General features: G+C 39.4%; 4 protein-coding genes across 4 annotated transcripts; 3 read left to right on the forward strand and 1 right to left on the reverse strand.

The window, feature by feature from the left end:
- Positions 1-9,826: 9,826 nt before the first annotated feature.
- MELLADRAFT_86576 (uncharacterized protein) lies at positions 9,827-10,217 on the reverse strand (the record flags this gene model as incomplete). The annotated part of the gene is made up of 2 exons (XM_007410274.1): positions 9,827-10,074; positions 10,118-10,217. The coding sequence occupies 2 exons, from the start codon at positions 10,215-10,217 to the stop codon at positions 9,827-9,829; spliced, it is 348 nt and encodes a 115-aa protein (XP_007410336.1).
- A 4,516-nt stretch (positions 10,218-14,733) lies between these two features.
- On the forward strand, positions 14,734-15,083 carry MELLADRAFT_31747 (uncharacterized protein; the record flags this gene model as incomplete). Its single annotated transcript, XM_007410164.1, has 2 exons — positions 14,734-14,884; positions 14,959-15,083. Coding segments are annotated over 2 exons (276 nt in total), but the record flags the coding sequence as incomplete, so codon positions are not given.
- Positions 15,084-17,905: 2,822 nt separating this feature from the next.
- Positions 17,906-19,606, forward strand: MELLADRAFT_36170 (uncharacterized protein; the record flags this gene model as incomplete). Its single annotated transcript, XM_007410165.1, has 8 exons — positions 17,906-17,967; positions 18,131-18,143; positions 18,272-18,448; positions 18,601-18,668; positions 18,741-18,847; positions 18,931-19,011; positions 19,103-19,158; positions 19,223-19,606. 8 exons carry the CDS (start codon positions 17,906-17,908, stop codon positions 19,604-19,606), a joined length of 948 nt encoding a protein of 315 aa, XP_007410227.1.
- Positions 19,607-20,516: 910 nt separating this feature from the next.
- MELLADRAFT_106686 (Xaa-Pro dipeptidase) lies at positions 20,517-22,847 on the forward strand (the record flags this gene model as incomplete). The annotated part of the gene is made up of 10 exons (XM_007410166.1): positions 20,517-20,598; positions 20,695-20,724; positions 20,826-20,968; positions 21,056-21,599; positions 21,676-21,881; positions 21,974-22,029; positions 22,155-22,284; positions 22,360-22,467; positions 22,552-22,664; positions 22,757-22,847. 10 exons carry the CDS (start codon positions 20,517-20,519, stop codon positions 22,845-22,847), a joined length of 1,503 nt encoding a protein of 500 aa, XP_007410228.1.
- Between the last annotated feature and the right edge of the window lie 2,376 nt (positions 22,848-25,223).

The raw sequence follows: 25,223 nt of genomic DNA on the forward strand, positions 1-25,223 counted from the left end.
GAAGATTGAAGAAGATTGAAACCGATTCAAGAATATTGAAGAAGATTGAAGAAGATCGAAGAGAATTGAAGAATACTAGGGAACAATGAAGCCGATACAAGAATATTGAAGAAGGGTGAAGCCGATCCAAGAATATCAAAGAAGATTGAAGACAATCAAAGAAGGATGAAGAAGAGTGGAGACGATCAAAGAGGTTCAGTGTAGTGTAGAAGAGTGAAGACGATCAAATAAGGATGAAGAAGAGTGGAGACAATCAAAGAGGTTCAGTGTAGTGTAGGTTTGGTTGAACAAGTGGATGGGTGGAGACTATAACAAAAGTTGGAGGAATGACTAAGATGATCGGTGATGGTGTGTGGGTTGTGTGATTGGTTGAGAGGTAGAGGTAGAGAGGTACACTTTTCATCATCTAATGTGAAGTTTTCATTTTTGGGGTCTTTGTTTATGGTGTGTTAATTGTCGTTTTTTGATTATCGACATTTGTTTTTTGATTTTTGACTTTTGATTTTTTGATTTTTTGATTTTTGAATTTTGATGTCCTCTTTTGTGGTTTCCTGGTACTTTTTGTGTCAATGCAACAATGGGGTGACAAATGTTGAGTTTCAAGTTGTAAATCTACTGAAATTTGGGCCGTAACCTGGTCTGAAAGGGGTTTCTGCCATGACTTTTACTCCGGTACAGGGGTTTTTGCCCTGTATTTGAGTATTTTCTGTAGTTTTGTCTTTGATTTTTGAATTTCGCACCCGGGAATTGTGATTTTTGATTTTTGATTTTTGCATTGTCACCTTGACACCTCTCGCATTCCGTACCGGTCATTCAAAGATTGGCTAGTATTGAAGAGCAAGACAAATTAGACGGAGCGGTCATAGAAGGCACCGATCTCAATCATGACAATCAGAATCTAGATGATAGCGATGACAATGATGTGGATAGTGTGCACAGTAGTGAATCCAACAAATCAACTACTGATCCCCAACGTGACAAAGAAGAAGAAGAAGATGCGGAGCAGCTAGACAAACCTCAAGTATACCAACGCCGTAAGACGGCCTACCTTCTTGGTGATACATATATGAAACAGCTGACTAAAGACGTAAGTTGTTCTTTTGTTCCTCTCTTTTACCTGTTGGTTTTTTCTTCTCCTCTCGCTAATTTTTGCTTCATTATTTAGATGGATACTGTGAACAAGAAGCTCACCCGTTCAAGCGCCCACCGGGCCGACTTCAATCGCCGCCGACAACAAGCAAATTTGCAGCGTCAAGATGAAGATTTATCTTAACTCAAAGCCCTTTTATCAGGTCATGGTATACGCTGGGGTATCCGTGCTGAACGTTGGGAGAGGATGTGGGAGTCTTGTAATGTAGGTTTTGTTATTTTCTTATCCTATCTGTTTGGTCTATGAAGGTTGCTAAGTGTGTCCATGTATTAGCTCATTGATCGAGTCATGAGGGATGACATGGAAGAAGTCCATTCAAAGAGGCGTCGCCCGAGGAAGGATGGGAAAAAGCACGGGTATTTTGAGGAGGTGGTATTCTCTGTTGCAGATTGGCAAGCCATGAGGGACATGTTGGACATTCTGACGGTAAGTATTACTTGATTTTTTATATTTTTCATTCATTTTCAATCTTTTTATACTTATTCTAATCTTCTTCTTTTCCTCCTTTCCAGCCGTTCAAGTTTTTGACTTGGGAGATGGAAGGCGATAAGCCAACCGGATGCTTGGTTTTGGTGAAGTATGTTCAGCTGAAGGCTTCCATGGAGGATCGAATCAAGAAGATGCATGAAAACGACCCCCTCTACCCCATGGTGGATGTTATGATCGACAAGATCATTGCATACCTGAACAAAGCCCTCGATTGCGACACATTGATCTTAGCCGCCATTTTCCACCCTGGACTTTGAGTCAAATTTTTCTCGCATTCTTTGGGAATGGGGTCTGAAGGTAATAATCGGGCTGAGCAGTTATTGAGATCTGTGTTTACTCAGAAACGGGATGATATGTTCCTTGATCACCAAACCACGACTCCTCCTCGATCCGAATCCCCGACTGTAGACGGTTTTGGATCTTTAATGCCGTCTTTCTACAGTGATTTAGTGACATCGAGCGAGCTTAGTGAGCTTGATCGATATCTTCAAGGGGTTGATCCAATGGCAAGTCCTAACTTGAACAATCCACAACTTGCTTTGGATTGGTGGAAGGTGAGCATAGTTTTTCCGCACATTCTTATTTTGCAATTAAACTGATCATAGATTTTATTTAGGCTCATGCTGGGAAATACCCAGTCTTGTCAGTCTTAGCTCAGGACTATCTTGCCACGCCTGCTGCGTCTGCTGCACCGGAACGTTCGTTCAGCGTGGCTGGACGTGTGTGTACAGCAGAACGAGGTGGGATGACTCCTCGAATGATCGAGATGACAGTCAGTGGCCAGTTGTGGGTTTCAGAAGGTGTCCCATTGAGTGGTGACTTTGCTGAAGTGGAGAAGGTGATGTCTTATGCAAAGAAAGCAATTCAAAAGAAAACCCGTAATACTTATGTCTAGTTAGTTTGTGTTACTTTACTAGTTTAAATTATTTTCAATCTTTCTTTACAGTCGTTGCAGTGAATTTATTTTATTTTACTCTATCAGGTTCTTTTAAATTTTTCAAGCTTTTCTTTACGCTCATTACAAATGGTTTATCTTACTTTACTTTATTATTTTCAATCAATTTTTTTATTTTTTCTTTACGGTCTTTACAATTAGTCTGTTTTATCTTACTTGTTTAGTTTTCTTTACTGTCTTTACAAGAATAGCGCTTGTTTTTCTTTTTTTTTGGCTCGACTTGTTTTGAAAAAAAATCACCACTTTTTTGCTTGAAACGCTGCGATGCGCTGCGTGAAATCACCGCGTTTCGCGTTACTATTTTGTAGCAAGATACTCGCCGCGCCCCCGCTGATACTAACTAGGTAGGGTCTCCAAAAAAATCGCAGCGCTGCCGATTTCTACGTTTTCAGCGCTGCGAGCCAGGCTTGCTCCAGAAGTCAGGTAGCAATGCGGATAAAGGATTTGATAGTAAGGTAAGATGAAAGCTGCATTCAAGAGTATTTTTGAGGAATAATTGAAGTCAGTCGATGTTGCTAATTTTAGGTGTGTGTCCAATGCAAATTTGTGGATATTGGGGTTGCTTGTGAGTTGATTTATTGGTGTGCTGATCATGATGATGTGCATAGGTTTTAATTGAAACCTCTCTTCTAGGATAAATTGGTCAAATTCTTTGGCAAATATTGGTTGAAGTGTGAGGTTGGCTGTGTAGACAAGTATGTATGTATAATGAAATGAGGCTCATTTTGCATGGCACAAGTACCATAAGCAGGTCCTTTTTTACAGATTTGGCTGGCAGCGGTGATATCTGAGTGCCTTGGGCATGATGTACATTTTTTTTGATTTGTTCCCAAGGGCCTGTTTAAATTTTGCGGGAAAACCTCGGAGATGGAGGGAGACAAAAGGAGACAAGGGGTTCTGATCAATAACGGCAGTATTCACCACTTTTATAGCCATTATTGATGGGAAAGGAGGATGTACAGTGGTGGACTCATGACAAAGGACTGTGTTTTGGCCTTTGAGGGGAATCAAGTTTTGCGGGCAAAAATTGCCCTCTTTATGAAGCTTTTTTCACCATTTGTGAAAAAAAGTGACACAAAGAAGACAAATGTTTGCCTCACTGGGGCACATTGATTGATAAAAAAACAATGATTCTGAGGATTCCTCACTTGCAAGGTCTTATAAACCTTCACTAAAAGTCTGGAAACTTGGTCTGGCACAACTTCTCAAGAGAGCAAGTAACTTGGAACTTTGGTTTGATTACAAGCTAACTCCAAACAAATCCCAGATTGGCTCTCTGAGGAGTGAGGAAATCTCCAAAGCCAGGCGGTGACAAGGAAATGGTAAGGTGATTGCAATATAAACCCATGACTATCATTTAAGTGGCGGGTGCCGCTGTTGTCAAACCAAACCCAACATGTTTATTTTAAAACAGCCAAAAGCATGAATTGGCAAAATGAGGTTTGCTTGACTTATAATGCATGCATCTAAAAACAGATCATACTTATGGTCACTCAAGTCACAAGGGCCTAAACACAACTTAGGCGATTTGTGATTGCACAGCCATTTTTGAGTGCTAGATTGATATCCCTCAGCAAATTTGTCAGCAAGTAAAGTACCATCAAGCAACTTAGAAGGGTATTGATATTATTGGCTCCAAAAAATGAGTGGTGATTGAATACATTGCAAACTGGTCCAAAAACTCCCCAGATCAAGGAAAACATATAAAAAATCTTTCCCAGGAACAGAACTACTGTCTGAACATTTACACAAGATTACTTTTCTTTTATCTTTCAAAATATCTTGAAGTTGTTCACATCTAGAAAGAGAAAAAAACAAGTTCCAAATACACAGGGTTCTATTTTGTTCAAGGGATTTGCTGACTTTGCTTTTGATTTGACACATCCCAGTTGAAGTGGTAGGATATGACCATACTGATATGGTTGCTGGTCACATTTACAATATTCAATTCCTTCTTATTTGAATAACACCTCAATGAATTTGAGCAACAAAAACCTCACTGAATGGCCAGCATTGGGTCCATCCTACAAAAGAAGAAAAAATCAGTGTTCATGTTTTTCAAGTGAATCCAATGTTGATAGAAGGGCCTCAAAATTTTTGATATGAGATGAGGGAAAACTAGACTAGAATTGACATAGCTCCACTTTCAAGATTGCAACATGTTTAATGAAGCACAATGAACTGTGTCATCCTGAGACTCTAAGTCGTGGCAGATGACTGGTAGTTCAGAGCTGAATAGTACTTACAAAATGTATTCTATCAAGTTTTAGACAATAATTATTGAAACTTGAGGGAGATTATTTTTCAATTCTTTGTAAGTATGTAAAAGGAACTATAGCCGTTACGTATAGTTGTCTTAGGTGCGGGATGATTACCGCTTCCAGTAGCTTATCAAAGTGCAATCACGACGGTAGCCTTCTAAGGTGAATACAAAGAGATTTGTGGTTATTCCTTAGGTGACGCTTTAGCGTTGGTTTGATGAATTTATCATCAAAAGGAAAACGAGAGACTATCTACAATATCAATTCAAATAGTAAGGAAACCATTGATTTATAAAGAGATAGTGACTCAGAGAAAAAAGGGTGTCTTTGATGTGAAAGAAGATGCAATAAAGGATTCTAAAAGATAAGAATTCTAAATAAGTCTTCTTTCAAATGGAAGATAAACAAAGAAGGATTTTGATGTAAAATACTAATTCAATGATGAGCTGCGGTAAAAGTGGTATGGTATATGTTAAGATTTTTCTACTTCTTTTTGGATGCATGGAATCCTTGTTTATATATTTGAGTGAGATGTTTGTTCCGAGCTAGACTGTCAGGGTTTCCCTGGATGCTGTCATCAGGGGTTTCCTGGATGCTGTCATCAGGGTTCTTATCTGGTACGCTGAAACCAGTAACATATGCTCCCTATGTTGGATCACTGTCACTCCTTGACAATGGGGTCTTAGGTATTTTGAGCTATGTCAGGGTGGCTGATATAATTATTCAATACTGGTAAGGGTCTAGAACTTACTCAGTTAGTATCCTGACTGGCTATTCCGCTGGGTACGTGGAATAGTAAGGTACGTGTAGACCTAAGTATCAAATTAAAACCAAAGAATTAGTAAGGATCTACTAATAGCTCGATTGCATGGGCCTACTGTGGTAACAGAGGTAGGATAGTCAATCCTTAGACCCGATCTTTTCTCTACAGCTGAATAGCTGAGAGTAGCCCGATATCTTACGATAAATGGGAATCTCGTCCAACTTTACGTTGCGAGAACTGAATGGATGACTAATCGGAATATCACTTACTAATGTTAAGCTGGCAAGCAAACTGGAAGGGGTTCTTGACGGGATCTTCAAGTCTAGAAGGATTTTAAGCTGGTTTTCAAACACAGGGTGGTAAACACGAACTACTACAACGAGATCAAGAAGGAACAAAATAAGCTTTCAGACTCTGAAGAATTCCACGAAAAGAATAGAGAAAAAGAATATAGGTACTTTTATTTCACAGTATCTAAAGTTTCAAGTAGGCAAGGTTTCTGCTTGTGAGAAGTGGAATAATTCGTAAAGAGTGGTTCAGCTTTTATAACTTATAATTTGATTATAAAAGGGATAGAAGGACTACTAAAGAGAATCACTGGACTTTTGCAAAAAAGATAACTGACTTGGTTACTTTGAATATTTGAGATGGGGTGGAATTTGATCTTTCTGTTTGGTAGGAATGTAGCATGGTTTTTATAGTCGTTCCTTCCTTGTTCCGGTCGGGCGGTGCTATCAGCTAGGACGGAGTTTCTTGCTCCGAGTTTGTTATCTTACCAAAAGATCTTTTCATGGCTCACCATTGTTGTCATCGGAACTAGTACGTTTTTCTTAGTCTAAGAAGCATCTCTGTTCCTTCTAGCCTTCTTTACGTAAGGATTTATTAACTGATGTTTATATTTTTCACAGAACTATTACGTTCATTTAAGGAAGTCTTATCAGGTGACTTAGACGTTGTAGTATTTAAAGCTCAACAAGAGCTTTACAACACCTAAGAAGGGATAATCTACTACGTGTAATATAGTAGAAGTTGCCTAAAGACCGCCTTCTTCAAAGAAACCAGCACAAGGGCACTTGCTGACCACTTTGTGATAACAGAGAAAAAGATAAAGGCACCAGAGAAAATAAAGCAATACTGTTGTGAAGTATTATTCCCAGATTTTAAGCGCAAAAATACACACACTATGTTATTACTAGCAATACTGTTGGTAAGTATTATTCCCAATTTGACTTATAGTCTTTAACACACGTAAATAAATTTCTCCTTGCTTTGAAGGGGCGGATTTAAGTGATCTTAGTACAAATATAGTAGATAAATGATGATTTATAACACTACAACAAAGTTATAAGATTCAGAAAGGGGAAAAACAATCTCAAAATCATTAAAGAGTACTTATATCCACATGTAACAACCTCTACAACAGTCAACAGCTTCAAAAACCAGTCAAATCCGCCTAAAGAACCCTAAAAACCATGTAATGACGCAATGTAAAGATCTTGTTACCAATGTATGATGTAGTTTTCACAGCCAAAAGTGACCAATGACGCAATGATTTAATGTACAGCACTTCTTGAGATGAATACAGGCGATTTTTTCCTTGTAAACTAGCTGCAAAACAATTTTTGAGATTACGATTTTTTCAGAAGTGGTCCAATTTTGATCTACTATAGTGCATCTTGTAGCCCTCGTGATACTGATCATTTATGACACCCATATCACCTATTTCTGATGAGTGATGAGTAAGATATTGAGTTGTGAAGTTAAGGTTTTTGGTGTTACATGTTGACTTGTGACTGTAAATTCAAGATTCACACCAATTTCTTATTTGCCTTATAACTTTTTACATACATCTCCGTTACTAATGATTTAAAGTTTTTAAATTATGTAATCCACTCTTCTGCGTTGAATGAGCTATCTACCAACTTAATCTGATGTTATTTGACATATGTAATTAGCTGAAAACCTTCATTTTCCACGAAATTCACCCATTTTCTTCACTTTTCACAGCTGCTACTCTCTTTTTCTTGCTCATGTAATATGACATCATCTTCTATAACCTTAAAAATCCAAGAAAATCCTCTTGGCAACCTTAATTTTCACTACTACCACCATTACATATGTAAACTACACGCATAACCCTTGTTCACCAACTGCGAAAAAGTACCTTTCTGCTAATAACTTCTGTTTTCCCTTATCAACCTTGAAGATTAAAATTGTTACTGTATAATAAAGTGTTGTTCTTTCATATTCTAACCTTATAAAACCCATAACCTAATTATAAATAACCTAAAAACCATTTTCCAACTTTTACACCTAGATTTTCAAATTTTTCTTATGTTTTCTTTTTCTGTCTTTTTGTAATAACTTTGTAAGTAAACTATGTTGATCTTAAGAATATTTTTGAAATGAGATGACATAATATTGAGCTAATAAGTATACATAAGCCTCTAAGAGCTTCAATTGATCTGAAAACCTGAATTTCGAATTTCCTGCTATACTGAAGTTTTCTAATAACTTGGTAAAGTAATGATGATTAATTTTCTTGCTTGATATCATAAATAGATCACCACAACGTTTATCTTGGAAATACTATATTGCTCTACTTGGTCCTCTTGCATTACTCACGCTATGAGTGTTCTTCGTTGTTAACTGTTTCTAGTGTCCTTTACGTATATATCTTTTATTACGAGCTTCTCTTTCTTGGCTCTTTTCTCATGTTTGATTACATTGGTATTCTTATGTAATAGGCTTCTTAGTTTTAATATATCTATTGATTAATTGATTGTCTTTGAGTTCTTTGTAAGGACTTTGATATTCTTTCTTATGTTTTTTATTCAATCAATGGGACCTTTGATACTAGGTCTATAAGTTGTATGAATCTTTGAAACTAGATTCTAAAGTGTTTTTGTTTTATATATATATATATATTTATGTTTTTATTAATGAAAATGATATGCTATATTTGAAGTACTTCTGGTGCTTATCGTTAAGCGCTCGAGTGCTGACAAGCTATGTTTCCACTGATCAGTGGATGCTTGTGCATTAAATCTGTTGTTCTGACAATGGGAGTATTGAGAATACTTCTCATGGCTGACAAACTGCACAGCCTTGTTAGCGCTCTAATTAATGAATATATTGAAAAATGGAGTAGAGTATGGCACAATAATGATGTTTGAGTGAAGAGAGAAAAAGAACCAGCACCTAAACAACACAGGCTATGGAAAGAGAGAGAATATATATGAAATGTACAAGCATCGAATGTCTATAAGCATATTAGTAATTTGATCAGTAGTGAGTAGTGACTGGAAGTCTGCAGGAGTAATTGGAACTATTTGGTGGTAGTAGATATCATAGTGTGTGATATTTACGTACACCAACAATCTTTTCATTTTCTAAAGAATGTGAAGTAGGTTGATTAAGTCAATTGATTCTACTGTGTAAAATTGAATTTACTCCTTGGATTAAAAATCTCAAAATCAAGATAAAAAACCAATGAGGTATCACGGTTTCTTTTATGATGCTTCCAATGGTTTAAGTTCATGGTCATTGTTGAGCTCACAGTGAGTTACAATTTGTAATTTTATCATTGCCAATGAATTTTCACCATTGTAAGGCACTTCATCCCTATTACTGATACAAAAGAAGTCATTCAAGACCCTTTATTAAGATTGTTTTTGAGAGATTAAGAAAAGGTGAAGTTCACTCAGTAATACCGGCAACAGTCAAAAAGGGTAGAACACTTGAATAAAATAAGAAACAGAAGCAGAACAAAGAGTTTGAATAAGTCTGTCTGAAGATTGTCAACCCTGTATGTACAACAAAGAGGCAGACAGAGAGAAAGCAACTTAGAAGAGAAGAAATACAAACATTAAATGTAAATGAAATAAACCTAATCAATACAATTTTGAAAGAATGGCATACAATTTGATACTTCAAAAATTCTTTTGATTTATTTACAATAATTTAGATGTAGGTCTGGTCAGAGCAGAAAGAGTAGATAAACTACTTGAACCACAAGAATTAAGTTGATCTGGAGGTTTATGAGTTGTTATTGAACTTGAAGAAGGAGAAGGAGGATGAAATGGGGATGAAAAGGATTTGGGAGTGGATGTGGGTGCTGGAGTAGACGGATCAGCTTTAAGTAGTAAAAAGGAAACCTAGTGATCTGTAAATGTATCTCAATCTCCTACAATATCATCTCCCTCAGATCAAAGTGAAGTACATTGCAGATCTGACAAAACCTTTGTAATTGATCCATTACAGATAGTACATGAACTCCTAAAGGTAGCTTTCTGTAGGCCCACTTGTTGCCATGGGTTGTTGTTCCAGGATAGAATGGTAGGCAACAATGAGAGAGTCTTGAATTGTTTTGTATCAGCTCTAGGCGTGGTGATGAATGAAAGGAGAACATTTGTAACAAGACGCCTGGTAGGATTCAAACATCCTGAAAGGTTAGCTTCAGGATTCAGGTGTTTGCATAAGAAGGAAGAGACTTCTACCTACATAGCACCTGGCCTTAGGCAATTGACATACCTGGGTTTGGAACACTTCATTTACGAGACCAACATTCGATATTATCAAGATTCTTGAAGCATGCATAGGTTTGTCTCCGTTAGAATTTGGATGATTATCTAGCAACTACATAGAGCCTGATCGCCTTGCATCTGAACAACCTCATACAATGAATTGAGGTTCACACAGAGAGTTGGCTTTCAAGATGGAAAGGGTCGCAAATAATTGAGCACACAACGTTGATCAATGACCTATGTCACAAAAGGGAATTCATGGAGGCTGGGTGTTTGAGAAAATCCATCTTTTCACATTCACTCACAACTTATTTCTGTCTTTGTCGCTATGAGTTGCCCAGATACATGCAATCATGAGTTACACATATCTGCAAAAGTCACCAATAATGTTCACACTTTTTGGGGGTAGTCATTTCAGGGGATACCTCCCGGTTGGCTCATTTGGTATGTTCGGCTGAATTAAAGATCTCAACAAAAAGTATCTTTGCAGGTGATTCTGAACGGGTGAAGAAGAAGAGCATGAAATCTGCTGGAAAGTTTAAGCATACTCTCTCATCCTTATCTTAGCCCTCCTCAGCCTTTCCGAGCGAGCCTGTGATCATTTGGATTCGGTCCTGATCTCGAAACTGCTGGTGACTTACTTGAGGGTGAGTGAGGTGAGTGACGTCTGAACGTCCGATCGGTAGCTGCATAATTGGCACCCCCTTACATCTTATTTTCCGTCTGACTTGAGACTTCTCGCCGGAGAAAAGGCCTAAGATGTAAGATCAGAAAATTGAGAGGTCAGCGGAGCATGCGATGTAATTGAGAACGGCTGAGGGACTAACAAGTCACTGTTGATTCCTACTTGACAAGCTGGCCCGAAATGCCTCAAAATGCCGCTGAGGTATCCGAATGTTTTTGACAATGACCAAACTTTGGCAAATTAGATAGGTAGCCAATGGGTGAAATACAATTTAATTACTTGTAAACTGATTGCATGTGGCATCACCAGAGCCAAATCTTTGACTTTGGCTGATTAGCTGAGACACCAAAGCTGAAATTATCATGAATCCATGGACCAAGATTTCAAACGAAATCAGTTCGTGATAGGGGCGCTCAGTTAGCCCTGCACCTCTCATATTTCAGCCTCCACATATTGAAGAGAGTGATTTAGAAAGTTGATGAATTTGTTCATAAACCTTTTTCCTGCAGAGAGATATGCGCAGTGAACCCTAGACTGACTCGAGACTCGAGCAGCTTGAGCTCAATCGGCTGCCAGCGCGCACTAAATTTCTGATCTACATATCAAGCTCGGCGAGGCACAGTATGAGTACACGCACTAGTAAGGACGCGAACAATAAATGTCGATGCGTACTGGTTTACGTCACGCTAAGGATAGGATTACTTTTCAAAGTCACTAGTTGGCAATGTGCTCATATCCGAAATCATTTGATGTAAGCTCAATGTTATCATACTTTCTGATCTTGTAAGTGATTGACGTTCTAACAGATGACATAGCTCCGGCTTTTTACACCTTGGTTGATGACGGCAAACGAAAACCGGTTTTTTATACAGCTCTAGCGCAAGCTGGCTCACCGTCGAATTTCAATCATTCGGCGTCTTCAAGCCTTCGAACCCGAACGCCGGCTGAATTCGACCTCATGTCGGCTTTGGACATTTTGAGACTGCAGTATACAAATAAAGTGGGGTCCATGCTGTTCATGCGATCGTCCAATTTTTACATAAACATGGGCACCAATCATTGCTTGGAGTGAGTTGGTTCCATTTTGAATTTGAGTGCACAAGTGGGCCACGGTTCTCTTCACATTCAATCTGCAATTTGACCCTTCACCCTCTTCTCCAGACGGAGTCGCCTCGAGTGGACGCTAACAACAATGACGAGTAATGATATAAGATTAGAGATCTAATTGACTGCACCTCGTAGCTCTCGAGTCGATTGATAATGGGATATGCATCCATTTCCCTTCTGTGCGTCAGTCATTCACATCGGTATCACTTTCATCATCGTCACAAATACCAACAGGTTCTTCGAGCCCCGAACTTCCTTTTGGTGTTTGTTGACCACTCACTCGCGACTTACCAATAGTGGGTATTGGAAGAAAGAGAGAGATAGAATCGGATTGTCTTACGATGTTTCGATAAAGAAAATTGTGATGATGAAAGCAATTAAAGTAAGTAGTACCTTATAACCCCGACCTGGTTTCTCATTCCTGGGTTCAGGGCTATCGATTTCTAATCCTCCGATGTCTATAAGCGCTATCCTTCATTTCCTCAACTGTAAGTGCATTTCATCAAGCGTGCCTCACTCAGCGGGTCGCTATGTTTGAGAGTCACAGTGTGGTTATCTGTCTCTTGCTATTTTTTGTTGATCGCCTGCAGATTGCCCTGTTTTTTTGCAGGCCCCCCCTTCTTGATCTTCATATGTCCTCAAATGACCCTTCTTTTGGTACCTCTTCTTCCTCCAGAGTACAGCCTCCACGTTTTTCCTTTGATACCGGATTACCTGCTCTTATATTTCCAAGACTCTTGATCTCTCCCTCTTTTATCACTCTTCATTTCGCGAATTCATCATTCAGTCGCCTACCTTACGAAAGACGGTCGCTTACCGACCCGATCTCACGCAAACGGCAGAAGCAATCACTTACCATCACTCACCCCCATCAAACCACTTTATCTATCTTTGTGACATCTTCAACCTCCAGATCTCAGAGAAGAAAAAAAATCGTCTTTTCTCATCATCATCAGTGTCTCCATTAGCTCCCGGTAACCCGCCGACCCCACCCGTCTGGCTGTTATAACCATTATATATATCTTTTGTCGCGTTCCATAACGGCTTTCTGGTGAATCTTGGTCGACGTACATGTTATTCGAACTAAAACGCTTTGCCATTGAACTTTCTCGCTAAATCAGTCAATCTGTTTTTGCCACTCGTCCTCCTATTCTTTCTACTACCACGGGCGACGAACATATAAGTGTTTTAGCGGCTGTTGGTGATCAACTACAGTAAGGAGCCCATTGTCATTTTATTTCCTTTTACTCTACGTAACGTTTTTTCTACCCAACCTCCTCTCTTTTTGCCTTTTTTTCTCTTCGGTGGTCTGTGTATACACAATTATTGTGGTTGGGATCTTGCACGGATCAATTTTTTCTCCCTTTTTGACTAAATAAAATATTGAAGGCGACAGAGCAAATGCATATTGTATTCTAGAAGTCAAGAGGAGTGACTGACTTACTTCAAAACCATTGTGATCCCATCACCAGTTTACATTCTCTTCTACCCCTCTTTAAACATTTATTTCAATATCTCTTAATATCACTATCTTCCGTTTTCTTAACCTTCAAACTCCCAACTATTCATTGCGTTTCGCAGGCTGCTGGATAATATTGATTGGTACCAAGACAGGAGCCAAAAAAAACTTATATCCATCTTTTTACTTTACTCTGATAGTAATTTTCGGATATATTATCATTTTGATATTCCAGTCGGTGGATCAGACACAGAAAAACGGATCAGCAATTGTAATCACAAGAGACGGCATACCTAACATCTTTCATTTTATCAGCCGGTTCTTCTCTGATAAGACATTTTCCGTTGAAACATTCAACTTCAGTTTGTGAGTCACCTCTCGTCCGCCGAGCTTTTTCTTATGAAGTTGGATGCTTTGGCTTCAGACTTTCATCCTTACTTTTGAGTGACAATGAGGACATTTCTGACAAATGATTGTAGTAATTTTTCAGCAGACGAGTTTGATTTCTCAAGAGCTTTACCTCCGATCGTAAGTTTGGTTTTGGTTACATTCACCCCTAGGACAATACAGCAGTCATGAATGCCATACCGACGGCTTGGACTTTGAGGATTCGGTTATTGACATCAATCTCCTTAATCAGTTGTTTGCGGCAGTCTTTATTGGATCCGTCCACGCTACATCCTACCAGTTGTAGTATTGCCATTAATTTGCAGAATATTAGTAACCAAACTACGTCCTAGCAAGATGTCTGCCTTGATTGAACTCAAACCTTCCCCTATACCACATTCGGGTCCTTCCATTCCTTCGACACAATGGACAAGGTCGCCAGATATGTGCATGACACCTACAAATCTGCCTGATCACCTCATCCGAATGGAAGATTCGGGATCCTTTACCCCTTCACCTGGCTCCTCGGGTTCCTCGGGTGTTGTCGGCGCTCCTTCGTATACTCTCGCCATGCAAGGCCTAGATCGCACTTCTTCAGATGGATCAGAGAAAGCGTTCAATGGCCTTGGCTCTCGTCCCGCTTCCGGTGGGGTTTCTGAACAGGTAGAAGTTGCGGGTGACGAGGGCGAGTCAGAACAGATTATGTGTGACCGCGTGCAACAGACTCCCTCGCCTCTCGATGGGCTAGAACGAGCAAGTTTGCTACAGGCTTTCAATTTTGCTCAAGTTTCAAATGACAAACTCTCCGAACACCAGCCAACTTTTACAACGCCATCCCCTTCATCGATGGCACCTACTCGTACTTCAGCTAGGTCTCGATCCGGCCCAGGGCGCACGCAACATCCGCTGGATCCTATATCAGGTCCTCCCCCCGAAACGCTCCACAAGGCTAAGGGGCCGTGGCATAAGACAGAAGATGCATCGCTCATGTATTGGGTCAGCCATCTTGGGACTGGAAAATGGGTCGAGATTGCCAGACGTGTCGGAAGTCGAACAGGGAAACAATGTAGAGAACGCTGGACCAATCAGCTCTCGCCTGATAGTAAGTCTTTCTTTCGTTGAAATATGGTCCCTTGCAGGACTGTGCTCATCATGAGGGGTGTGTGTTCTTCATAGTCGATCACTCGGCCTTCAGGCATGACGAGGATTTGGTGATAATTACCATGCAACAAACTCTACAAGCTAACAAGTGGTGCGAAGTGGCCAAGTATCTTCCCGGTCGACCAGAAAACGCAATAAAGTTAGCAGAAGATATTTTTCTCAAATACACTATTGCAACTCATGTTGACGTCTTCTCCGGTGTGATCATATTTGTCTTTACAAACAGAAATCGCTGGAACTCGCGTGATTTGCAGCGTAAGAGAACCGAGCTGCACCTGAGAATGGGCACCAATCAGACCAATCTCCCTCAAGGAGTCTTAGAAGGGAGCTCAAGCCTCAAACGGCTTCGCGAAGAGAATCATCGTGCATCTGATGAATACTCAGCATTCACTTCACCACGACACGAGGGCGAGCACCAAAATCACAGTCAACAAATCACTCACGCGTCCAAGAGAACAAGAGGAGCAAACGACCCGCAGCCGAGTTCAACTTCCACACCTATCATACATTCTACTGAAGTATCTACAGGAGTTAATCAGCTACGGGCATCCGATCGATGGGCAAGTGACTGGGTTAGCGCTCATAGTTCGACTCCTCCAGCGACGATACAACGCCCATATGAGTTTGCGAATGGCAGTCATTACTATACTACTCCCATGCAGTCGCCGAGCTATCTACTTGACTCCGTCTCAAATTCCAATGCAGTAATGTCCAACGCAGCCTCCGATCCGCGAGCCACTCCAGCCTACCCCGCCTCTAATTATGATGATGTTTCGACTCCATCGACGTACGCCCACACTTTTTATCCTTCAAGTGAACAGGCCAACACCCAAACCTATTATTCTGCGTACCCTGCCACTTCTGAAGCTTACAGAGTCGGCTTCAACACAAGCACTTCCAACATATGCGGTTCTCGCCCTGCAGAATGTGGAACTTACCCTTCAACATTTAAGCTGGCTGATTCCTCCCAGCCCCTCTCCTCGAACGCTCGCTTTTTGACTCCATCATTAAATCAGCGCTCTCAGTATGTTCATAATCCCCCTACGCCTGGTATAGACCTCTCCTCAGTACTTCGACCGGCTTCACATACACTACAAATGAACACTTCACCGGGATCGCATTCACTGTTGACATCCGACGTCTTTGGAAAGCTATCTGCAAGTTGTGCTGAAAATGGTGATCTGGTTGATCATCGCCCGAAATCATCTAAGCAGGAATTTTCAGAACATCACAATGTAGAACCTTCTTGGTCACATGTACATCGCGAATAACTTTTCTGAAGAATGTTTGAGTGCCTTCTGGAAATTTTTGCTCCAGTCTCTTCGACCGCATCAACGGACTTCAATTTTCTTCATCTTCCGTCTTCATCTTTTCTGGGGCCAACCTATCTTCTTTTTATTTGCACTCCCCACTCGATGCTCACCCTACCCAGATAAACAGGTTTCTTTTGAAAATAAAGCAGTCCCTCAATTTCACCACGTCTCATTACTCAAAATCTAACCGTGCTGCTCTATCTACTCAATCTTCGCTTATTATTGTCAACGATCTTTCAGTAGGACTAAGCTTCCTGCCTTATGACCTTTTCTTCCTACCTCAGTCTCAATCTCATCAGTCAAAACTTTCATTTCCTTCCGGGCGGTACTTCGTGATTGTAATTCGTTCTATAGCTACTGTCGTTCTTTTTGAACTCCAAATTTGATTCTTTTTTGGGTTTGCATTTTCGTGATGATCGTTTTGTGGGTTTTTTATTATTAACGGTCGCAGTCATAATTTCGTTTCTTTGGATCTTTTGCTTATTTCGTATTTACAAATCAGAAAAAAAACACTTTCGTAATCCACCTTCCTTATCTGAATTCAATTTTTTCAATAATTTGCTGGTTGTATTGCACGCGACTTCTCACTTTCGTTATACTAACTACTTCCTATTCTCACTATAATTAATTTAATACATTGATTTCTTCTTTACCTTTATTTATTATAACCCTAGATAATGATAATAGCCATGCTGGATTTCTTATGAATTTTTAACTTTTATTTAACCCTGCTCACTTCAAACTCACGAAGAGAGGTTTTCGAATGACAAAGATCGTGATCGTTTCGGCCTATCAAGCAGAGATGATTGACTTTCGAATCAGAGTTGTGAAGCCCGTCAGATTGTTTTCTTGTGAATACCAAGCTTCACATATATCCTGTGAACATATGTCTGGCAGAGTACAATACACATCCTGTAGCACCATCGTGGTCTGATAATTTGCCTGGTTGGAAATTCTCACTCATTAGTAAATATTATTTCACGTACAGGTTGAGTTTGTCACTGAGTTTTCGTTCACTTTGAACTGGTGACTATCTTTTGGGACGCGTCCAGATGGCACACTTCGAAAGTGAAATCTATTTGATAATTGTTCCGACTGAGAATCGAGATGCTTGTGAGGAATCTGTTTACTTCATCGTACGTTTGTCTTCTACAGGTTTCAAACAAAGCCCGCAAAACATCACAGTTAGACCAAATCTCATGCAGAAGCCAACTCTCAGTCTCTACTTTACGTTACCGTTGTGGCGAGCATACTCGCTGCGTAGCTCTGTTCGTTTTCTGCATTGCTGCAGTCTGCAGAGGACGCCGAGCTCTGCTGATGTTTACATACAAATTCATTATTCAATACATCACATGTGTTGGCCCCGAGTGAGACAGCAGCTCGAGACTCCGTCCAGCTCGAAGTCCGCGTTTCGGTCCGGATATCAGAATGAATCCAGCCCGAGTGTTCTGAAGTTCAAGTTGGAATCTTTCCACTCTCTCCGCCCATATTCTCATTTAGCACCTTCAGGCTTCAATATCTGCAATCGAGTCAAATATATCAATTAGCTTCGATTTGTGGAAACAACAATACGATTCGGACTCGCTTCACATTTACCCCTCTGGTTTTCGTCGGAGTTATCAATCACAGAAAGAAAATCGATTATCGAAATGCCACCAAAAAAAGTGGATAAGGGTGGTGCTGGGTCATCCAAGGCTGCAGTGGATAAAACGTATGTTCGATACTTTTACAACCCATGTGAAGATGCAAGGGTTTTCATCTCCAGGGATCGTCTGGCTAATCAAGTTCCTTTGATATTTTCCTTCCTCCCTTGCTTTTCCAACGATCCATCGCATTATCCACTTCCAACATCATCTTTTACACTTTTCCTCAAGGTTCGGAATGAAGGTTAGTCTATATCAACTCGAATCTCTAGAGACCAATATCAGAAAATACGATAATAACCATCTCTGGGGAAAATACAACCAAAAACAATAACATGATCTTTCTAACATGATCTTTCTAATATGATTCAGAACAAAAAAGGAGGAAAAGGTCAAGCAGCAATCGCACTTGCCAAACAACAAGCTTCTCAAGTAGGTAAAAGTAAAGAAGTTATGGCTAAAGAGAAAGCTAGAATGGATAAAGAAAGGGAAAAAGAACAAGAGAGGAAACGAAAGGAAGAATTACAAGCACTTTTCCAACCGGTTCAAGTAGTTCAAAAAGTCAATTCATCTAGATTCTTTTGCTTTGCATCTTCATACACCTCACCTTATCCAGACGAAATTTCATCACATTTCTTTTGATTTCGTCTGCGATCTTTTGTGGTACACTTTCTGAATCGGATTACTTTTTGAAAACCTAGGTCCCGTTCGGTACAGATCCTAAAACTGTCCTTTGTCAAAACTTCAAAGCTGGACATTGTGAAAAAGGGTAAATGATGTGTTGTTCAATGAAGGTCACAGTCAAGATGTAGCTTACAATTTGTCGTTTTTTTCTGGTTAGGAACAAGTGTAAATTCAGTCACGATTTGGATATCGGTAGGAAAACTACAAAGAAAGATCTTTACACAGACGGACGTGACACAAACCGAGACTTGAACAAAGAGACAGGTAAAGTGTTTTCCTCGCGTTCAAATAATGTAGAATGATACAGCTACTTATCATCCTCCCAAGTTTTTGCCTTGAAACTTTAGACACTATGGACACATGGGATGACGCGAAATTATTAAGTGTTGTATTATCAAAGCAGGGTAATCCCAAGACAACAACAGATAGTTTGTCATTTTCTTCTTGTCTACACTCCGAGTGAAAAGAATGCATCCCATGATTCTAACATCTATGTCACCCTTTGCTTTTCTTGTACAGTTGTGTGCAAAAATTTTATCGAAGCGATCGAAAGTGGAAAGTACGGATGGTTTTGGGTAAGAATTCATTTTCGGCCATACTTTAGACCTATATCTAATACTCATTCATCATCCTTAATAGGAATGCCCATCAGGAGGTGTGAATTGCAAGTATAGACATGCTCTTCCACCTGGTTTCGTGTTAAAAGCACAAAGGAAAAAAGATCAAGAAGAGGCTAAAAAGAATGAATTAAGTTTAGAAGATTTTCTTGAAAAAGAACGACATACGTTAGGTAAAAGTTTAACACCTGTCACCAAGGAAACCTTTGCCAAATGGAAAGATGAAAGATTATCAAAGAAGATGGTGGAAGAAGAAGGCAAGAGGAAATTGAAAGAACAACAGGCTGCAGCTGGACGAATGAATGGAATGAGTGGAAGAGATCTCTTTACGTTTGTTATGGTCGAATTTTGCCTCTTTGATCTTTTCAACACTCTACTGACTCGTTTTTGGTTATGTGTTCTCTAGGTTCGATACCACTGGAGTATATGGAGACGATGCATACTCAGACGGAGAAGCAGGAGAAGAGGAAGGTGATGAATGGGATTTGGCCAAGTATCGAGAAGAGACTGAAGCGGAAAGAGCAAGGCAGGAACAAGAAAGGATTGAAAAACTGGGTGGAGTGGGTGTTGCAGTGGGTCAACTTTCACTGGACGGCTAATAAATGAAGAATGTACTCTATTTGATTATAAAGACATAAAAATCCATGACCCGTAAGTCAGTTAACTCAATAAGTTGTGCATACCTGGAAGCAGGCAGGGGATGAGCTTGTGGAACGACACTATAAAATCGAGTCAGCTAAGCAGCATCTCAGTTGAGTTATTGGTACGATCCTGCTGATAGAGGTCAGGTTGTGTACGACAAATGGAACTCAGTTAAGTTGTAGCCAAGTGTAAAGAACACTTGCACCCCCTGCTGAAAGGTACCAGATCTTCTTTGAGAGTACAGAACAATCAGTTAAAATCATTATCTTGTTCTGCTCGCAAAGGTAGTTGAATTAGATACATCCAGAGGCACTGGCAGTCATTTATATAAGATTCCAGAAAGAAGTTTGTAGCTACATGTATAGAGAGGGATGGTTGAGATCAAATGACTGTGAAAGCACTGAAATATTCCTTTAAAAGTAAGAATTGACTTTAGAAGCTGAACAACAAAGTTTTCAGCAAAACAAAAATTCCAGTTCAAAGAAACAGAAAATTCGGACAAATAGTTTTTTGGGGGGTTTTAGCTCAGCCTCTCCCTCCTGGGACCTGGATAGACCAATAATAGTGTTCTGCTTGTTTATCCAATTGATTCCCCCGTGAAATCCTTTGAATGTTAGATGAGGGCAATTTGAGTCTTTTAGACAGGAACTTGAGCCTTGAATGTTTTATATAACATGTACAATATTATCATTAGGGTGGATGCTTTGCTATTTTGTCAAAACTTAAAAGTGGTGAACCGCAATGATGTCACCAAAAGTTAAGACCCGGCCCGAGAGAAAGCATGTTGACCATCAAGCAATCGAGTATCACATTCACTATCTCATCAATCTCATCCACTTCGATCTGAATTAGACTTCATACTTGCTAAAATGATTTATCCATGTAAGTAAAGCATTTCATCAACTAAATAATAAAAAAGGCCTCTCATTCAGACACCAATGAAATATTGAAGCACTTTATGTTTCTTCAATTTCGATCAAAAGCTCGAAAACATGCAGCCAAGGTATTCGAAAGACTTTTGAAAATAGATCACAAAATCAGACCTGTGATTTACTTAGAAAGTAATCGAACGTGTTGTAGAGATGATACTGATCGAGAATTGTCTTTTCATCAAGAAGCCAACTTTGTAAGTCATTTTCAACAACAATATCAATCCAATCGTGTTTTGAATAATAAAAGAGTTGATGGAATCCATCTCTGTCGTTTCTTTTAGATGTATCTGACAGGTGCTAAAGATCTTAGAGGTGGATCAGTAGTAATCAATTTATTACCAGAATTCGATCATCAAACAGAAGAGAAAGTAAAACCAGAAAATATCTTCACAACTCTCTTTATACCGAATCTAGACCCAGATGAAGTGATGTGGTGTGGTTTACCGCCCAAACCAGAAGACCTTTTAAAATTGTTACCGAACCTAAACGAAGTTAAATATCAAGATCAATTATCTTCACATTTAAATCAACTTATCAAACCTCATTCAATTTTAGTTTTACCGAATTCTAAATCAGATGTAAAAGGGTTTGAGTTAAATCCTTCTGCAAACCTTTTAAAAGCTTTACATCAATCTCGTACAATTAAAACAGAAGAAGAAATTCAAATTATGAAATTAGCTAATCAAATCTCTAGTCAAGCTCATGAAACTGTAATGAAATCTTCAAGCAAAGAGAAATTCAAGTCTGAAACTGATGCGGAATTGATCTTTGTAAATGAATGTAAAAGATTAGGTTCAAATCATCAAGCTTATTTACCTATCTTTGGTAAGCCAAAACATTATTGACTTTTAGTGTTCCTTGAGGAAACTAATCATAAGATTACGAATTTTCACATCTTTAGGTCATGGAATCAATGCAGGTACTTTACATTACGTCAATAATGATGAAAAGATTTCAGAATCTTTCGATGGCTTACTCTTGATGGATGCAGGATGTGAAATGATGGGATATGCATCAGATATCACTCGTACAATTCCTTTAAGTTCAAATGGAAAGTTCAATAATCAATGTAAAGAGATTTATGAGATCGTATTAGAAATGCAAGAAGTAAGGCAACTTTCTTGATTTCGATGAATTCCTTTCAAAGTCTTAGATTAATTAAAATTCATCACTAGGTTCTTTTTTGTTTTTGTTTTTAGAAAGCTATTGAAATTATTGCTCCGGGTGTAGATTGGAATGAGATTCAAATCTTAATGTAAGTTATAGAGCTCTGTTTTTTCTCAATCTCAAAATTGAACACTTGATATTTGATTCAAAGATCTTGATTCTAAAAAGTTGAATTGACTGAAAAATCATTTGTTTGGATTTTGAAATTTTTAGGCATAAGATTGCAGCTAAAGGCTTACTCAAACTGGGAATCCTACAAAACTTGACCATAGATGAATGTTATGAGGGTGGACATGTGATTCCTTTCTTTCCTCATGGTATCGGTCATTTCTTAGGTCTTGATGTTCGTCTTCTCTGAAACTATTTCTTTTCTCATCATTGTTCTCTTAGAGCTTATTGATTCATGTTTATTGGTCAGACTCATGATGTCGATGGATTACCTAATGGTAAAAGTACTCTTAATCCTGCTTTCAAATATTTGCGTCTTCAAAGGACATTAGAAGTTGGAAATGTAGTCACTGTTGAGGTAAGTTTTATAATTTCTTTACATTTGAATGAATTCTCAAAGGCACTTCTGGTTATTGATGAACATCTTTTATACAATTTTCAGCCAGGAATATATTTTAATAAATTCTTATTAGAACCGTTTAAAGAGTCAAAATTTATTAATCATGAACTTTTGAAAAAGTATATGAATGTAGGAGGTATCAGAATTGAAGATAAGTTGAGTGATATTTTTTGTCCTTTTTGGCTCCAACTCAAAATCAATGGAAAGTGAAAGCTAATGAGTTTTACAATGATTTCAATATTTTTAGTGTTGTGGTAAGGGAAAAAGGATGTGAGAATTTGACTACTGCTGTTAAATCTGTTGAAGATATTGAAAGATTATGTGGAGGAAGATCTTAAGGATCTTTAAGTATAAGTTGATTTACTTGATTGATGAGATAAGGTAAATGAAAGTATATGGTGATAATCCATTGTAGTTTGATGCTTAAAGACCATTTGTAATACTACACTTGTGGAAAAATTAAACACTACAATCTCCATGATGTGATGTACCGTGGCAAGTGGTTAATTTAGTAAATTGAGCTTCAAGATCTTGATGTCTATGAATCCTGACATGGATACTATGCACTCAAGAAGTACCTAGAGATCAAAATATACCCCCTCAATTGATTTTTCGTGACCATGGTTCATTGATACACTTCAAACTCAAAGATAAGAAACTTTCAGTGCCTTGATTTGTGGATCTGGATTTCCTCAAAAACACGCGCAAATACTTGATAGTTCATCATGTATCCACGGTGCAATGCTCTTGTTGCTATTTCCTTCTTTGTTGTACAAATCAAAACTCAATTAAATCACACATCACAAGTCTGTGAGTAACTCTCCACTTGACACATTCTTCCTCATACTACATTATTAGATTGCAAACTCAACCATCAATCCACACCACACTGAAAAATCTCGAAACTTAGCCCATAAATTCAATGAATGATCAGTTGTTTTACCTGAGAATTTTTTACCTGTTTACATTGCGCCACACTAGGCCACACTATACTCCTTGACCATATCTGACAATACCAATGATCATAATTTGACTCCAATATTCAAACATACAATGTTCTCACTGTAAAGAAAAATGTGAAAACCCCCACTCAACTTCTTTTCTTGATGATGATTAAATGGAAGATTAAATATGAGTACCTCCTTTCAAATTACTCAGATTGAGATCTCTGAAGCTTTCGTTCAAATTGGGCTTTGGTTGCTATGCAAACAAATCTGAGTGACAAACAACTCAAAGTGAGGGATTCGGATCAATGGGGCCTTGTCAAGTCAAAGTGACCCATCAGGTAGACTCAATTCATCAGGTATGTAGAGTCCAGCTCCTATCTCGAGGACCAAAAAGAGCCACATTTTTTTGGGTCTACCCCTACAATGTTAGTTCCAGTTGAAAGACCTTTGCTTGATCAGTCTATAAGGTTTCTCAAGATGTGGGGATTCATTGATAAAAACAAATTATGTATAAGAAACAGATCAAACTTGTGTGAGCTGCGGCTCAATTCTATTGCTCGTTATCCTCGCTTGATATACATAGCTCAGCGCGATTGAAGAACCTGACAAATGCTGGCAAGGGTGTGCATTTTGCGTTGTGGGGCATCGCCGGCACGTCGATTCGGAAAGCCCTTCAGAGATAACGATGGCCCCCTGAAACCGGAGATACAATTTGTCTCGGGAACTGAAACTGTGAAGTAGAAATATGTGGCTTATCTTTAGTTACATCATAGGAGGTCTCTTATCCAAATCCGTCATCAGAGATACGTATGTACATCCATACAACCGCAGACGCACGAGTCTTCGCCAGACCTTACGAGGCAGGTGGGAAACGAAACAGGGACAAGTTTTGAACAATGGGATGATACCAAAGTATCGGGTGGGCTATTCGGCCAATCAGAATCGCATGGCCGTATCATAAAAGCAGTCAATCGCACATGATGCACCTCAATTGAAGACAAGGCTCAGCGCAGCTTAAATATCTGAAGGATATCGATATACTCTCATGAGGGGCGAAGAAAATCGCAGTCTACATCGCTCTCGAGCTTGAAGTTTTTCTAGATAGCCAATCTGAGCCCCACCGTGTTGCGCAAACTCGCGTTCACCTTATCATCTTTGGCCCTCACTCCGCCCAGCTCTACAGGTCATAGACTCTTGGGCCACATCACCTACAAGATACGAAAACCCATGTACACATACATGATGTACTGCTACCAGAGGACTCCATGCTGCAGGTAGGTCAAGTCTCGGTGCTGATTGACCTGATACATCGGCAAGAATTGACCTCGAACATAGATAAAGTGTAAAGAGGCAAAGGTTTCTGATAAAGGCTTCTCAACATTGATCCCAGCGGTATAACTCTTGCGAAGCGTTTCGAAAGGCTCCCGCAGTACACGTACAGCCGGTTGGTGTCGGAACGACCACAATGACTGGGAACTGGCAGCGGGGGAGGCTTCCAATATCACCGGCCCTGTAAGATGTGTACGTACGCTTCAAGGCCGTGACGTGTTTCGCATTCGGTTCTTTATCAAAGGATGAATCAATGATCACAGCGCGGTTAGTACCGGATAGATTGCAAAGAGACGCATCTCTCCCATTTAGATAACTGCGCTAAGCTCATTCGCGATATGTAGCTGGGGTATATCATCACTAGACTCATACGCACCGTGTCCTTGGCGTCCAGGCAGCCTGCACTCGCGTCAATCGCTTTTACCTGATAAATTTCAC

Source organism: Melampsora larici-populina (genome assembly GCF_000204055.1).
Source record: "Melampsora larici-populina 98AG31 unplaced genomic scaffold MELLAscaffold_19, whole genome shotgun sequence".
Classification (NCBI taxonomy): Eukaryota; Fungi; Basidiomycota; class Pucciniomycetes; order Pucciniales; family Melampsoraceae; genus Melampsora; species Melampsora laricis-populina.